This window comes from Pelodiscus sinensis, chromosome 19, assembly GCF_052426305.1.
Source record: "Pelodiscus sinensis isolate ZL-2025 chromosome 19, ASM5242630v1, whole genome shotgun sequence".
Classification (NCBI taxonomy): Eukaryota; Metazoa; Chordata; order Testudines; family Trionychidae; genus Pelodiscus; species Pelodiscus sinensis.
In genome coordinates this window covers 32,376,415-32,392,895 of record NC_143070.1, presented here as the reverse complement: position 1 = coordinate 32,392,895, position 16,481 = coordinate 32,376,415, and the positions used below count along the sequence as shown (strand labels likewise).

Genomic DNA, 16,481 nt, shown 5'->3' with positions numbered 1-16,481 from the left:
TGATACTTTTTGAGGAAGAGATTTTTCTGATATTTGGCCCCATGTACCCCACCCATGGTGGGTGGGGCAGGAAAACTGCTCATAGCTGGAGGAATTAGCTCAAGTGGCAGAGCCCTCACTTAGCATGTGAGAGGCAGTGGGATCAATACCCACATTCCTCAGTATCTGGTGTTCTTGTTCCTTCTTCTCACAGGCAGAGTCTTCCTCCATGGTCTCCGAAAAAACCCACCTAGTGGGGCAAAGAGCTGGTGGAGGTGTTGGGAATGGGGATGGTGTTCCCTTTGTGCATGAGAGGTAGGAGGATTCGCTTCCATCTTCTGCCCGCTCGCTGGTGCTGAGGGGCCGGCCCCTTTCCTGCTGCCCCAACTTTTATTCCCACAATGCACTTTGTGCAGGGGCCATTGAGCCATTGGTCTTTGTGCCAAGGTGTGTGGCTGGGAGCCAGGAGTCAGGACCCTTCCGCAAAAAAACACATCCCCTGAAATGTGCGTTCTACAAAAGCCGTTTGTTCCCTGCCCACTTCCCAACACTGGCTGCAGATACATACATTTGTGGGGTGTAGTTCAGTGGTAGAGTGTTTGGCTGCAAATCAAATGGCCCTCGGTTCAACTCCAAGTGTCCCCTTGGAAAAATTTCCTTCTAGGGGAAACATTTTCCTTTCCAGCTCCATCACACTCTGGCTTTACATTGCTTGAGATTCTTTACATTAATAAGAATCCTTAATGCAGAGCTACTCAAATTTGCAAATAGCTTCTTTCATAGTAATGGACATGAATACAAAGATTAAGGCAAGACTTCACAACTTGCAGGCCCCATTAAGTCAGTTCTGCTGATGTTAATAAAATGCAATATTTTCCCAAATCCCACCCATGACAGCACTTTTAATGAGCAATGGCAGTCCAGGAATTTAACTACTAAAACACATCTCAGCAGAAGACCATTATCCTGACTACTTTTTTGTTTTGGCTTCACAATTTTAACAAATCAAACAAAAAATGCCAATACAATATTTACGGAAATATAAGTACAATCAATGTGGAGTTAAAGGCACTGGGGGGAGAGGAGGCCTGGCTAGAAAAGAAACCCAGGAATCCTGCTTCCCAGAATCCCTTCCTTTCCCCTGCTCGCCCCACCAAGCTCTAGCTCCTACAGTCCTCACAGAGCAAAGACTGGAAGCCCCAAATCTGACCAATACACGCACTGCCCACCCACAGGGAAGGAAAGACTCAGAAGTTTTAACACCCGCTTCCTGGCTCTAACCCTCCCCTGGAGCTAGGCATCCCCACCCCCCTCCCCCAGTTACCCTGCTCTAACACAATGCCCTTTCCCTCCAGCAGAGGCAGGGGCATAAATCTAGCAGGGCAGAGGGTAACACCCTGGATCTCACCGGAGCCAGGTGCTTTTCCCTCCAGGTGCTGGGGCCCATATGCAGAGCGGCTGTGAATGGTTCCGGCCTGCAGTTCCGGATGTTCGATTGAACGCACCTGCCATCGCCCCTCCCCAATCCCCTTTGCAAGGCAAAAAATCCCAGATATGTTTTGCCTTTTAAAAAGTCTATCCAGATGGCGATTTAACATGTGAAAACAAGGACGTGCAGGAAAAACTGGATGTACAGTAACCCTACCCAGACCTTTCTCACCCTGGCCTCACTGCCCGGTTCCCAAGCTGCCTCTTGCCACCCCCGGCAACACCTGTGCATGTACCATTGTGATCTGGCTCAGTGCAGCACCATGCAGCGCATGGAGAGGTGCTCTTGCTGTGGCTGATGTAGCAGGCATGCTCTGCTGCCACCTCTTGCTGCCCTCCTGCCTGCCGGCCAGTAGCTTGGGGAGGTGCTACTGCTAGAGCCCACAGTAATGAGGCAGGCAGGCAGCCCAGGAAGCAGCTCAAGGCATGTCGGGATGCATAAAAATGGGCCACACGCTGCATGTGGCCCACAGGCCATGTGTTGAGTAGCCTTGCCTTAATACCTTCCTGGGCCAATGCACATAAACCAGGCAAACCCAGCCCTCAGCTGGAACCAACTCAGACCCACTGTGTGTCTGGTTTCTATTTCTGACAATTCAACAAGGGTGGGATCTGGATGCTCATTGGCAGGTCCTTGGTCTCCATTGGCTGTGCTGTGCAGAAGAACAAAACCCAAGTCCAGCTGGGGATGAATGGGCATAATTGATCTTACGGAGTTTGATTTAGCTGCCATGTCACAACAAGGTTGCCCCAGTACTGAGCCTGGTCCCACAAATATGTGGGGGTGGAGCAGGAGTGAGAATGAGGCCCGCAGTAACCATAAGGCCCAAAAGTCAAATCAGCACAGGTGCAGCATGGGGCTGTCCCAGCAGTTTGGAGCAGCAGGCCCACCTGGGAACCAATCACGCACTGCGGAAAGAAAACAACAAACCCATCCCCCAACTAAGTGAAGGGTAAAGCAGAAACCCCATTCCGGGCAGCCCAAGCACAGCCCCAGCCATGGCCAAAGAGCAGCTGCATGAAGCAGTGGGGTCAGGCTGCCAGTTCAGCCTGGGCAGCTCTGGGTTGCAGCAGCAGCACATACGCCTCCCAGGCCTGGTCTGGGAGCAACCCCTGGGAATATTCCAGCCTGTAGGATGTTGGGCCCATGTACCTGTGGGACACCTTTGCTGGTGTGTCCTTCCCTCCTCACTCCACCCAGCTCAGGAGGAACCCTCGGGGCATTATCTGTGGCTGTGCAGGGACAGCCAGGCCAGGCAAAATTCACTGATGTATGTAAGTGTGGGCAGCAGCGCTGCTGGATTGAAACATTGTTTTCAGTAACTCGAGTTAACTTTCCACAATGGCATGAAAATGAGCATTTCTGAGCCCTCGCTACCAATCTGAGTCTTCACAGGGGCAGGGAGCGAGGGGGAACAGGTCACTAGCGAGTGAGACCACAATGCCTGGCAGCAGGCGCTGGGACTCCAAACGTTAAGGCTTAGTCGCCTGATTGGCAGCAGCACCTCTCAAAAGATGCAAAGTCTCTGGCCTTAAACCTCTCCCCTGCCCCCCCAACTCCCTGCCCCCCACCAACCCACCCCCTGGCAGGTACAGGGATGCTGCAGTTATTGCCCCTCCCCCCCTCACCAAACCACCCCCTCGCTGTGAGCCCTGCCTCGCCTGACAGAAGGGGGGGGTCACTGACTCGTCTATTGACACCCCATCAGCATTTGCTCCCCGTGGGGGCCCCCGCCCCTTCACATCGCTACACGGGGGGGGGGGGCCCGGCCATTGGCCCCGCGCCCCGCCCGGCAGGAGCGTTTCCCCCCCGCGGAAGGTGGAGCCCTTGTCCCCAACGCACCAGCACGAGCCGAGCCGCACCGCGCAGCCCCCCCGTGTGACAAGGAGCCGCCGCCGCCGCCCCCACCAGAGATTTCGGTCCAAGTCCCCCGCCCCGCGCTCGTCCCGGCACCGCCCGCAGCAGCGCGGCGAGTAACGGCTCCAACGGCTCCCCCAGAACTCGCCCCGGGCAGGGCGCGGCGCATGCGCAGTGGCGGCCGCCTCTCTACCCGCGCGCGGAGTCAGACGCTGCTGCGGACTCCGCCCAGGGGCCAATCGCAGCGGGGCCTGGGCAGGGGCAGGGAGCGACGGGCGGGGGGAGACGCGTTGAAAACCCGGCCGGGGCGCTGAGGAAGGGGGTGGGCGGGGTCATACCGCGCGTGCGCAGCGCATCAGTGACTCCGCTCCCGGATCAGCGCCGGGGCTTCGCTCAGACCGGGAGCTGCCTGGCCGCGCCCCCACCCCTCGGGGTTGGACGCCCCAGGTCGGGCAGCTGCATCAGCAGCTGGGGGCGGGGCCGGGCACCGCGTGTCACAACAAGGAGGCGGGTCCCCACGTGCCGGGGACGGGGCGGGGCTAGAGGGGCTGCCGGGGGCGGGGCTTGTGCTGCTGCGTGTTCGGCCCGACGGGGCCTTTCCCTGCGCTGAGCCCCGGGCGGGAGAGCAGAGCGGAGCGGGGGGGGTTGTGTCCTCCCCGCCCCCCTCTGCTGCTGCTTCTGCTGCTGCGGCGGCAGAGACACTGAGCGGCCCCGCCCCCAGGGGGTTTCTGCCCTTAGTAATGGGGGGGGGGGGGCGAAGTGCGGGCTCTGGGGCCAGGCAGCAGCTGCCCTTGGTCTGACGTGGGGGCCCCCAAAGCGGGTCACAGCCCGTGTCAGAAGGGGGGGGGGACAGAGCGACTCTGAGGACCGGCAAGGCGGGGGGGGGGGCGCGGACAGAAAAGGGCGAACGCGGGGGGCGGGAGTCGGATCAAAACGGAGTGAATCCCTGGGAAGCCAAATCCCCCCCCCCCCCCCATGCCTGGCCCAGCCTCTGACCCAGGCAGGCGCCCTGGGGGGGGGGGGACATAGTTACAGGGGCAGGGTGGGGGGATGGAGCCAGAAGACTCCAGGGCAGTTGGGGGAACAGCAGCTGGGAGGGGCAGAGTGGGGCTGAGTCTCAGTGGGGGGGGGGGGGGTGGCTCTGCCCTGGACCCCAGTGACCCAGTTGTGTCCTGTCGCTGGCACAGACACAGTTCGCCTGGGGCAGCCACCCACGCTCTTGGGATCATTGGTCCTAAGCTTGTGGGGCTTGAGGGGAGGGGAACGTGAGGGATTGGGGCAAGCACTCTGGGTCCTGCCCTGGGAAATGGGGCAATGAAACAGAAACCAGCCTCCTGGGGTGGTGGTGGCCCTTATCACTGCCATTCTCCACCTCATCTGGGACAGTAAAACAGCCTGTTGGGGGTGGCCAGCCCTGCCTTAGTAGCTGGGGGACACTGGTCCCCAAATGAGTCCAGGCTCTGACAATTATTAATGACGGGGTGAGTCACATGCCTCAGCAGCATGTTACTTTTATTGGGTGCAAAGAGGAACAGAGTTTGATTGTAAAACATGAGGGATAAATGGGAGGGGTAATCCTTCCACCCTTTAGCCCCCCTAATGAGGAGCATGACTCAGGGCAATAGCTTCTCTCCTGAAAGGGGACGATGCTGCAATTAAACCTGTGAGGAAAACCCCCAAACCTGAGAGGATTTTCTCTCAGTAACTGACAATGGCCACAGGGTCCCTTGATGACACTGAGCAAAACCCCACTGCATCCGGTGGAGATTTAACACACCTAAGCACAGCAGGAGCAAGCGATTTGCATAGACACGCCAGAGTCCCTCCCCAGTCCCAGCTTACTGTAAGGAACACAGTCATTTTTTCCCGAAAAAACTTCCCCTGCGTCCAGACTCAAGCCGCGTTTTTTCGAAATTATTTCGAAAGAACGCGGCTTTTCTTTCGATGGCGGTAAACCTCGTTTCAAGAGGAAGAACGCTTTCCTTCGAAAGTTCCTCTTTCAAAGGAAGGCGTTCTTCAATGTAAAGAGGCCGTCTTCGAAAGAGAGCATCCAGACTCGCTGGGTGCTCTCTTTCGAAAAAGCGGATTTCCTCTATCGAAAGATCCGCCTGCAGTCTAGGCGCGATCTTTCGAAAGATGCTCTTTCGAAAGATACTTTCGAAAGAGCATCTTTCGAAAGAAGCCTGCAGTCTAGACATAGCCTGAGAGACTAGCAAAAAATCTGGAGAGTATCATGAGCTTCCATGGCACAACCCACTGCCTCAGACAACAAACACAGAGCAGTGGGCGGTCCCCATGAAAACTCGTTTTTTAAGTTTCTTTTAGTTACAGACTAACACGGCTCCCCCTGAGCCTTTTAAACAGGCAAGATTCTGTGTGTCTGTAACTGCCTGGGAGTTTTCTTAGGTAGCTTGGTGCTTGTCTGGGGCATTTCTGGGGCTCTGACTTCTCTGGGGTTTTTTTTCTTTTTTTTTTCTTTTTCTTTCTTCATTTCAGTCCAGCAAGTGTGATTGGCTCTCAGTTGTACAACCTGCTTTAAAAAAAAAAAAAAAGCTTGAACAGGCTACACTGCTTCCTTACCCTCAGAAAGCGAAACTAACCTGCAGGGCAGGGTTGCGGAGGGGCCATGGCTGCTGGGGACCTGGCCGGGAGTTTCCAGGATGAGGTAACCTGTCCCATCTGCCTGGAGTATTTCACAGACCCAGTGTCTATCAAGTGTGGGCACAACTTCTGCCGGGCCTGCCTCAGCCAGTACTGGGGAGAGTCAGACCCCAACTTCTCCTGCCCCCAGTGCAGAGAGACCACCCTGCAGAGACACCTGCATCCCAACTACCAGCTGGGCAACCTGGTGGATCTGGTGAAAAGCCTGCGGCTCCCGGTGGGGCCAGCGCCCGAGGGGCAGCCAGGGTGCGAGAGGCATCAGGAGGCCCTGAAGCTCTTCTGCCAGGAGGATCAAGCTCCCATCTGCGTGATCTGCAGAGAGTCCCGGGAGCACCGCACACACACGGCAGTGCCCATCGAGGAGGCTGCCCAGGAATATAAGGTAGGGACCAGGCTCTGCAGGGCAGGGAGTTACAGGGGCAGTTTCTCTGCAGCGACAGAGCCCCCTGCGTGTGTCTGACCTGCCCTGGGTAGAGCCAGGGGCCTGCCTGGGAACACGACCCAGCCACATGAAACTGGGCCAGGCCCAGAAGCGCTGCTGGGGAGTTACCATGGGCTGGAGAGGAGGGACCTGCTCCCCCAGTCTCACTGCTCCGTGGTGCTGTTCTCACTGGGCACGAGCCAGTGGCCCCAAGCAGCCCCCAGTGCCGCTGTCTGTGTTTGCAGGAGCAAATCCTGAGCCGCCTGCAGCATCTGCGGGAGGAGAGAGACGCGCTCCGGGGCCTGGAATCCAACTGGGCCAAGGAGAGCGAGAGGCTCCTGGTAGGTGCCGTGCCTGGCCCTGCCCAGCTGCTTTGCACAGGGGGAGGGGGTGTCAGGCTCCTGGGGCAAGCTGGTGTTAGTTCCCACTGGGGTCAGTGGGTTCACCCCAGGGTGACTGGGAGCAGCCTCTGGCTCTGCCTCTCTCCCGGGGGGGGGGGGGGGCAGGGGTGAGGCCTGTCAAAGTGCTGCATGTGCCCAGCTGTGGCCAGGTCAAGCTGAGGGGAGATCTGTGCTGACCCCCGGGGATGCCAGCGGCTGGTTTGGGCCCCATTTCCTAAGGCCCGGGCTGCACCTCAGTCTGTTGGTGCCGTGACGGGGGTTGGGGTGATTTTCGGTGACACTTTTGCCCTGGGACAAGCCCTGGGACAGATCCAGCCGGCCGGGCAAAGACACGGAGTGAAACGCTCTGCGCAGCCCGGACAAGGCCCTGCCACTTCCCACGGCCCCGCTCACCCGTGTTCCGGCCCCGCCCGCTCTGCGCCCCCAGAGGCAGACGGACGTGGAGCGACAGCTGGTGCGCTGGGAGTGCGAGCGGCTGCGGCAGTTCCTGGCGGAGCGAGAGCGCCTCCTGCTGGCCCGGCTGGGAGAGCTGGACGAGGAGATTGGGAGGAGGAGGGAGGAACACGCCGCCCGCCTGGGCGAGGAGATTTCCCGGCTCAGCGCCCTGATCTCAGAGCTGGAGGAGAAGCATCGGCAGCCGGCGCTGGAATTGCTGCAGGTGAGACGGGGGGTCAGACACGCCTGGAGCCCAGTGCAGGGAGGGGACCCCCTGAGTCACTGGGGGCTCACAGGGTAACTCAGCGCAGGAAGCAGGGCCCGGGGTGGCTGCAGGGCCAGGGCCCCAGGGCTGCAGAGAGAGAGTTTGGCCCATTGGGAAGGCTGGTGAAAAGCTGCCCGCTCCCCCCTTCCCACACAAAGCAGCTGGTGAAAAGGGCTTGGCTCCCCCTAGCACAGCCCTTCAGTGGGTCTCTCACCTGGGGGAGCAGCCTGTGGGGCAGGGGAGCAGTGTGGTTCCTCTGGGGCAAGGGGCTGGGCTGGGCCATGGGCACTGACTCTGCTCTGTTTCCTTCCCCTCTAGGGTGAGAGAAGCACTGTACGCAGGTAGGTCCAGGCTCCATCTGCCCCTCACCCCCCATCATGCTTGGAGCAGGCTCAGAGCCCAGCAGTGAATCCAGCTCCAGCCCCCCACCATGGGCCTGTCTCACCCTCTGAACCCTGCCCCCTCCATACCCACCACCCTGGGGCCTCTGCTGCTGTGCGGGTGTGAGCCACCCTGGGAAGAGACTGCCCCACAGCCTGGGATGGGGAAGCCTCCGTGGGACTGGGCTGTCTCAGGGGAATATTAATAGGGCTGAGGCTGGTCACCCCAAGGGCCAAGCTTTGGCCTGGCCCATGGGGAAAGAGCCGAGTGTCCCAGGCAAGGCCCTAGGGAGGCAGTGTCCCTGTCCCAGAGCCCCCACCCTCCGGCGAGTGACGAGGCCCCTGGGGGCTGAGCGGAGAAGCTGAGGAGCAGCTGGGCCTGGAGAACGGGCCCCTCTCAGCCCTGGGAGCAGCCCAGCCAGGCCCCAATGGGTGTGCGGGAGCCGGACTGGGTGCTGCCCAGGCTGTTTTCCCCCTGGCTGGAGAGAGGCCCCAGGCTGGGCCCAGCAGGTTGTACCGGCAGGAAACTCCCTGGGCAGCCGAGGTCACTTGGTCCCGGGGCCCAGCTCCCACCCGCTCCCCTGAATGACTTTAGGGTTGCCTGATGGTTTTGACAAAAATACCAGACACGCTTGATCTCAGATGGGGGAGGGGAACCAGCCACAAGAGGAGCGGGGCTGGCAGGAGAGATTGGGGGGGGGGCGGGGAACCGGCAGGTGGGGAGCAGGGCTGGTCAGGAGGGGGTCATGGGAAGTGGGGCTGACCAGGAGAAATCAGGGAGGAGGGGGGAACCAGCTAATTGGAAGCAGGTCGCGGGGAGTGGGGCTAGCCTGGGTGCACGCAGATCCCGGGGCACTGCCTGTCCCATGCATTGTCCCAGCCCTGCTCTTCCCCCCCCTCACCCGTGTAGTTGTGTACTGCCTGGCTGGTGGGCATGCTCATGCTGTATGAGTACACAACTACGTACTGATACTCATGAAAATAAGAAAACTTACTTAATTAGAAAATACCAGACATTGATGTGTCTGGTATTTTCTCAATTTGTTTCCCAAAGAAAAAGCTCAAATACTGGACTGTCCAGTTCAAAACTGGACACCTGGCAACCCTGTCTGGCTTTGATGGGCTGAGGCAGGAGGCCAATAACATCCTCATATGTCTGCAGGGGTGAGGAGGTGATGTCACCGCATCCGGCGCCCAAGTGCCCGGAGCTGGAGCGGAGAATCCGGGACTTCCCAGGAGAGAACAGTCTCCAGGGGGCCATGACGGGATTTCTGGGTACGGGGCGGCGCTGCTGGGGGCTCCTCTCTCACTGTATGGGGGTGTGGGGAGGGGTGTGGAAAGGCCCGGCTGGGTCCCTGAGATCCCAGGGTCTGCTCCTGGAGGGCTGGTGGGTTCCTGAGCCCAGGCCAGGGTTGGGGGGTGCTCTGTGAAAAACGGCAGGATCCCAGCAGGATGTGGATGGTGGAGAGGAGGCGCGAGGAGTGAAAGTGCCTCTCCCACTGCCCCAGTACCCGGGGCCGCCCCCTCCTGCTGCCAAGCAGAGGGTCCCCCAGCCCAGCCTGCACAGGCCGAGGGGCAAGGGGAGCTGGTTGCTGTGGGAGATGTTGTCACAGACTCAGGGCCCGAGTCCCAGCTTCCTGGATGTTCATGACGCCTCCCTGTCTGATGCCAGCTGCACGCCTGGGCCCGGTGTCTGAACCCCTTGGGCCAGACACTCAGAGCTGGACAGGTGCCCGGTGAGTCACACAGGTGTCTGGCGGGACTTTCAGAAGCCCCTGAGCAGCTGGGCCCCTAACTTCCACTAGAGCCCATAGGAGTTGGGCACCTCCCCTGTGCGGGCGCGGGTGAAATCCCAGGGGCCTCTCTGCATGGCTGAGGGGAGAAACACCTGAGAAACTGGTTCCCGGGCCTGATTTCCCAGGGCACATCTGGCAGCATGGGGCAGAGCTGGGCTGTGAGCCCTGGGCACTGCCCCCCCCAGTGACGGGTTTTTCTCTTCCCTTCCAGGGGCGCTGGCTGTGGAGAGAGGTGAGGATCCCAGGGCGCTGCCCTAGGGCCAGGCATGGCAGCTGTTGAGAGCCTGTTGAGAGCCTGGGCGGGCGCGAGGAGATTGGCGCAGGGGAAAGCCCAGGCGGGAGGGGTGGGACAGAGCAGCCGAGGGATGTCGGAGGCAGTGGGGAGCTGGGGCAGAGCCCACGGTGGTAGGAGGGGCCCGGACATCCCTGCTCCCGCTCTGTGGGTGGAGCAGGGGGGGGGGGGGCGGGAGCTCTGTGGTGGGAATTCTCACCTCTCTCTCTCTCTCTGCTTGTTCCAGGATTTAGGCGAGCCCGAAAATTCGCAGGTAACTGGCCTTGCTCTGGTGTCGGTGACTCCAGCTCCCACTCTCAGGAGAGACTGGCTCTCTGCAGCCCCCCCCCCCCCACCCCACCCTCCGCGCTGTGCCATTGCTGCAGGCCTGGGAGATGGCCCGGCCCTTGGCAGAGCAGTAACCCCCAGATCCTCGGGCCCGCCCCTTTGCAGGGACCCCAGAGGCAGGGGCTGGGAGCCAGGGGGCCTCACACACCCTGCTGGCAAAGCTGGAGCCCGGGGAGTGGCTGGGGGGTGTAATGGAGTCAGATTGTGACTCCAGAGCTAAGGCCGGGAGACGCTTCCCACCTGAATCCTGCTCATCCACCCTTGGCCTGGGACCGGAAACTGCTTCCTGGCAGGGTCCCCTCGGTCCAATATGGCTGGTGTTTCATAAACATTCATTCTAAACATTTAAACTGGGCCTGTGGGCTAGCAAACCCTGGGCCACCCGCCCTCTTCTCACCAGCACCCGGCAGCTCCACCCCTGCTCCCCAGCCACTGGGAGCGGCCAGTGCTTAACGTAGTATGGAAGAGGTGCCAAGTGGGGCACATTTTTTACTTTACTAAGTTATGTTCAGGGCCCAGAGGTGCCAGGGCTGGGAACTGCCAGGCCCAGAGGTCTCAGAGGGGACCATGTTAGTCTGTACCTTAAAAAAAATAAAAAAACGAGTGCTCCTGTAGCACCTGAGAAACCAGCAAAAGAAAATATTAGTCTATAGGATCAGGGGTGGCCCGTGAGCCTAGGCAAACAAGGCAGTTGCCTAGGGCGCCCCATGATTACGTCATGGCCTTGCAGGCGGGGGCGCCGATTGCGCCTTCCACCTGGGGTGCCAGCTGCCGCAGCCGGCCTCAGGTCCCAGCATTTCATGACTCCACATTGCACCTCCGTGGTTTGTGCCTAGCCCCAGGAAGAACGGATCCCGGGCAGCCCAGCTCTGTGGGCTGGGCCCTCAGGCAGGGCAGGCGTGTCCCTGGCAATACAAGCTGGCTGCGTCTAGACTGGCAACTTGCCAGCTGTCTACACTGGCCACTTGAATTTCTGCAGAAACACTGATGATCTCTTGTAAGATTGTCAGTGTTCTTGCGGAAATACTGTGCTGCTCCCGTTCGAGCAAAAGCCCTCTTGCGCAAATGCCCATCTGCTCCTCCTCTGCCCCCTGCCTTTAACCCCTTCCCCGGTGCCTCTCTAGCCCCCTGGCACCCACCCTTCCCTTCCCACCCACTGAGGATCAAACCTGCCACCACCACCCCCATCTGCCCTGGTGCCTTCCCCATCCCTGTCCCCCGGCATTTGTCTCTCCCCCACTCTGCCCCTTGGTGTCTTTCCTTTTCTCATTCTGCCCTGCCCCCCTCTCTTCAGCACAAACCCCTTTCCCCTCCCCACCCTCACCCCTGCTGCTTTCCCTCTCCCCTCACACTCCCTCCACCTTCCCCTTAGTTCTCCCCTGACCCTGAACTCCTCATCCCCCTCTAGCCCCTGGTACCAGCCCCTCTGGTCACCTCTCCTCTGCCTCCCTGAGGCCCCTCTCTGCCTTCACCTCCGTCAGAACCACAGAACTGGCAGGGACCTCGAGAGTCATTGAGTCCAATCCCCTGCCCTCACGGCAAGACCAAGCACCATCCAGACCATCCCTGACAGGTGTGTGTCCAACCCGCTCTTCAATATCTCCAGGGATGGAGACTCCACAACCCCACAGGCAACTTATTCCAGTGTCTCACCACCCGGACAGGCAGAAAGTTTTTCCTAGTGTCCAACCTAAACCTCCCTTGCTGCAGTTTAAGCCCCTTGCTGCTTGTCCTGTCCTCAGAGGCCAAGGGGAACAGTTTTTCTCCCTCCTCCTTGTGACACCCTTTTAGATACTTGAAAACCACTCTCATGTCCTCTCTCAGTCTTCTCCTTTCCAAACTAAACAAGCCCAATTCCTCCAGTCTTCCCTCCTCTCTCATGTTCTCTAGACCTTGTATCATTCTTATTCCTATTCTCTGGACCTTCTCCAATTTCTCCGCCTCTCCTGAAATGTGGGGCCCAGAACTTGACACCGTTGTCAAACTGAGGCCTGATCAGCATAGAGGAGAGCAGGGGACGACTCCTTGTCTGCATCTAGACTGGCATGATTTTCCAGAAATGATTTTAACGGAAAAGTTTTCCGTTAAAAGCATTTTCGGGACAGAGCTTCTAGATTGGCAGGACGCTTTTCCGCAAAAGCACTTTTTGCAGAAAAGCGTCCGTAGCCAATCTAGACGCGCTTTTCCGCAAAAAAGCCCCGATCGCCATTTTCGCAGTCAGGGCTTTTTTGCAGAAAACAAATCTGAGCTGTCTACACTGGCCCTTTTGCGCAAAAGGACTTTTGCCCGAACGGGAGCAGCACAGTATTTACGCAAGAACATTGACTATCTTACAAGAAATCGTCAGTGCTTTTGTGGAAATTCAAGTGGCCAGTGTAGACAGCTGGCAAGTTTTTCCGGAAAAGCGGCTGATTTTCTGGAAAAACTGGCCAGTCTAGACACAGCCCTTATGTCTTGCTCACAGCACTCCTGGGAATCTGCCTCCATGGTGCCTGCTCTTCCTTTTGCCCCTCTGCCTGCCTGGTGTCTCCTACCTGGGCCCCCCTTTGGGTCCTGTGGTGTAGGCCCCACCCCATCTCTGCCACATTGGTGCCCACTTCTCGTCACCCCTCTGCCTTCCTTGGGCCTCCCCTTCCCCACACCCCTCTGTCTGTTCACCTGTGACCCTCTGCCCCCTGGTGTCCACCCCTCCCTCTGCCCTCCTTGCCATCTGCCCCTCCACCCAGCCCCCCAGGGGACTGCCCCCTCCCTCACCCCTCTGTCCCCTTGTGCCTGCTCCTCTTGCCCCACATTTGCCCTATGGTGGCTCCCTCCCCTCCACCCCTCCCCCTCTGCCCCATCATCTGCCCCTCCCCTTTCCTCTCCCAGCATTACCCTGCCCCTCCCCCCACTGACAGCTTGCCACTCCTCCCCCACTACTCCTGCCCTTTTCCTGCTCTTTGTCTCCTCACCTGCAGAGGGGCCCTGACTCCCCTCAGGCAATAACACCCCTCTGCACAGCAATTAACGGGGGGCAGGTTAATTTCCTGCTGACCCCAGGGACCCGCCCCTGCCCCTGGCCCTGACTCTGAGACTCTCTCCCCAGTGGACGTGACACTGGATCCAGACACGGCTCATCCCAACCTCGTCCTGTCTGAGGATCGGAAACATGTGAGACTCGGAGACACGCGCCAGGATCTGCCCGACACACTGGAGAGATTTGACCCTTGTCCCTGTGTGCTGGGCGCCAAGGGGTTCACGGGTGGGAGGCATTACTGGGAGGTGGAGGTGGGAGACAAGACTGACTGGGACCTGGGTGTCTGCAGAGAATCTGTGAGCAGGAAGGGGAAGGTCACACTCACAACCAAACAAGGATACTGGGCCGTGTGGCTGAGGAGTGGGGATAAATACACAGTCTCTACCTCCCCTTGGACCCCCCTCCCCGTGAGCGCCAGGCCCAGCCGGGTGGGGGTTTTCCTGGACTACGAGGCGGGCGAGGTCTCGTTTTACAATGTGACTGACAGGTCCCATCTCTTCACCTTCACCGGCACCTTCTCCGGGACGCTCTGTCCGTATTTCTGTCCTGGTTACGATGAGACTCCCCTGACCATCTGCCCGGTGCCGGCCTAGGCCGGAGGGAATCCCTGCCCCTGACGGTTATTGCAGGTACCTGGACATTTTGTGCCAACCGGTCACTGCCCCTTGCCCTTTGCAACTGGATCCTCCAGTGAAAAACCAGACACCTGGCAGCCGGGTGAATGGAACCCTCTGGCTGGAAGGATCCCAGTCCGATTTTCGTCCCTGCCCCTGGGTTTGCTCCACCCCAGCACAGGGTGATGCTGGTGTAAGCAGGGTCAGGGTAAGCTCTACTCTGACATCTGGTGGTGAACTGTAGCGAGTGGTGCAAAGAGACTTCAGGGGCTGATCTCATTTACATAGATACATCCAATTTGCATAGACACACCCACCATGACTGAGAGGCTGGGGGTAGATTTTGTACTTGGTGGTGGTGTGTCCTTGTCTGAGTGCCTAAACAGCACTGATTGTATCTTTCTCTCTCTACTATGGAGTATCAGAACTAATTTGGATTCTATTAGGTATCTAGTTGTGAGCTGAAGAGTTGACTTCACTGTAAGCTACTGGAGCACTGGCACTGAGGCTCCTCTATTATGAGCTGAACTTATTGAAATCACTGGCTGTTTCTACAATGACACGATTTTCTGGAGATGCTTTTAATGGAAAAGTTTTCCGTTAAAAGCATTTTTGGAAAAGCGTGTCTAGATTGGCAAGATGCTTTTCTGCAAAAGCGCTTTTTGCGGAAAAGCGTCCATGGCCAATCTAGATGTGCTTTTCCACATAAAAGCCCCGATTGCCATTTTTGCGGAAAACAAATCTCTGTTGTCTACATTGGCCCTTTTGTGCACAAGTTTTTTGGGAAAAAGACTTTTACCCGAACGGGAGCAGCATAGTATTTCCACAAAAGCACTGACAATCTTACATGAGATCGTCAGTGCTTTTGCAGAAATTCAAGTAGCCAGTATAGACAGCTGGCAAGTTCTTCCGCAAAACTGCTTTTGCGGAAAAACTTGCCAGTCTAGACACAGCCAGGGCTGTGTCTACATTGGCACCCGTTTTTGGAAAAGGGATGCTAATGAGACCAGTCGGAATTTCAAATCCGTGGAGGATTTAAATATCCCCCGCGGCATTTGCATTTACATGGCTTCTGCTTTTTTCTGGCTTGGGGTTAAGCCGGAGAAAAGCGCCAGTCTGGACGTGATTTTCCGGAAAATAAACCCTTTTCCGGAAGATCCCTTATTCCTACTTGAAAGTAAAAAGAAAACTGGGGATTACCCCCAACACTGGAGAAGGTGGGCATTGATCCCACTGCCTCTCTTATGCAAAGCAAGCGCTCTACCACTTGAGCTAATTCCCCTGCTATGGTAGAGTCACCCTTCTTGGAGGCTCTTCCCTTCTCCACAGGGACGTCTGCCTTCTAGGTCAGTTAGACCTGGGAAAGGAGAAGGCTCCGAAAAGGCCTCAAAGACAACTCTCAAGGAGACTCCCTGCAGCAAAGCCATGGGGGGGGCACTCTGAGATGGCCCCTGCCCTGCAGCCTGTCCCACCTGGCCATTGTCATGGATTCTCTGTGAGGTCATCACCTCCCAGCCTCCTTTAGCCAATAAGCTGAGGGGCTGCAAAAAGCCCTTGTGATGTCACTGCCACACCCACCCCTGCCCTCCAGGGCTAATGTCCTGCCCCAGACAGCCCCTTTGCATGGCTGAGCTGCTCCCAGGGGTGAAAGTGACACATTTCTTACAGGGCCTGTTCTATTGGGCACCACCCCTTGGGCAGGAGGAGGCTCAAGGCAGGAAGTTGGGGGAGGGGTTGTGATAGGACAGTACCTGTAAGAAATTAAAATGTGGAGTGTGGGTGATTCAGGGCAGGGATTTGGGGAGTGTGTGAGAGTGGGGGGGGCTCAGGACAGGAGTGAGGATGTGGGAGGGTAGAGAAGTCAGGGCACAGGATTAGGGATGGGGAGGCTTGGGGCTGGGACTGTGTATCGAGGGGATCAATGGGACTAGATTCCCAGCTCCCTCTGCTCTGGGCTCCCTGAGGCCCTTTAACACACAAGGGCTTTCTCTGTAGCGTGATGGGGAGAGGAAATCCTGAGCCAGTGACACAGACTGACCTGGGCGCAGGCGAATGAGGGGGGTTTCAGTGAAGCTACATGTGAATGGATCCATCTAGAAACCCCTGCCAGCCACACGCACGGGGGGAGGGGACTTGAGCCAAGGAAGCGAAGGGGGTTAATCAGATGGACGGGAGTTTCCAGTGCTGGGCTGTGGCGAAGATGGATGCAGGGATGTCACAGGGCACTAGCATGGCCGGGGAACAGAGAGGCCCTACTGCACTGAGAGACATGGCAAAGCCTGGGATTGAGCCAGGGACCTTTAAATATTTCATCTTAGGCTCCCCACACTGAGCTGCCCATAAACCCCTCTAGCTGGTTATTAACTGTCCGGGATGTCTGGCAGCCGTGTCACTAACATGATGCCGTCGTGCCCGGCCCAGGAAGGCGCGACTGGTGTTTCCTGCCACCTGCAGTTTGACTGGCTCCTCCCCCCCATTCCTGCCTTAGCTCCCGGGCTGACCTGGCAGCTGAAGTGGTCGGGGGCCCAGCAGCCTGGGCAGGGAGTCG

General features: G+C 58.2%; 2 protein-coding genes across 2 annotated transcripts in view; one reads left to right on the top strand and one right to left on the bottom strand.

Moving 5' to 3' along the window:
* The window catches only part of LOC149523058 (uncharacterized), a 224,171-nt gene that overhangs the window by 131,601 nt on the left and 76,089 nt on the right, over positions 1-16,481 (bottom strand).
* LOC102463896 (E3 ubiquitin-protein ligase TRIM39-like) lies at positions 9,064-14,882 on the top strand. The gene is made up of 4 exons (XM_089771447.1): positions 9,064-9,163; positions 9,896-9,916; positions 10,203-10,229; positions 13,389-14,882. Exons 1-4 carry the CDS (start codon positions 9,064-9,066, stop codon positions 13,910-13,912), a joined length of 672 nt encoding a protein of 223 aa, XP_089627573.1. The 3' UTR covers positions 13,913-14,882.

Coding starts and splice junctions, on each gene's coding strand:
- LOC102463896 (XM_089771447.1), top strand. CDS start 9,064: ATGTCACCGCATCCGGCGCCCAAGTGCCCGGAGCTGGAGCGGAGAATC. Junction 9,164..9,895: donor GGCCATGACGGGATTTCTGG/GTACGGGGCGGC, acceptor CTTCCCTTCCAG/GGGCGCTGGCTGTGGAGAGA. Junction 9,917..10,202: donor GGCGCTGGCTGTGGAGAGAG/GTGAGGATCCCA, acceptor TGCTTGTTCCAG/GATTTAGGCGAGCCCGAAAA.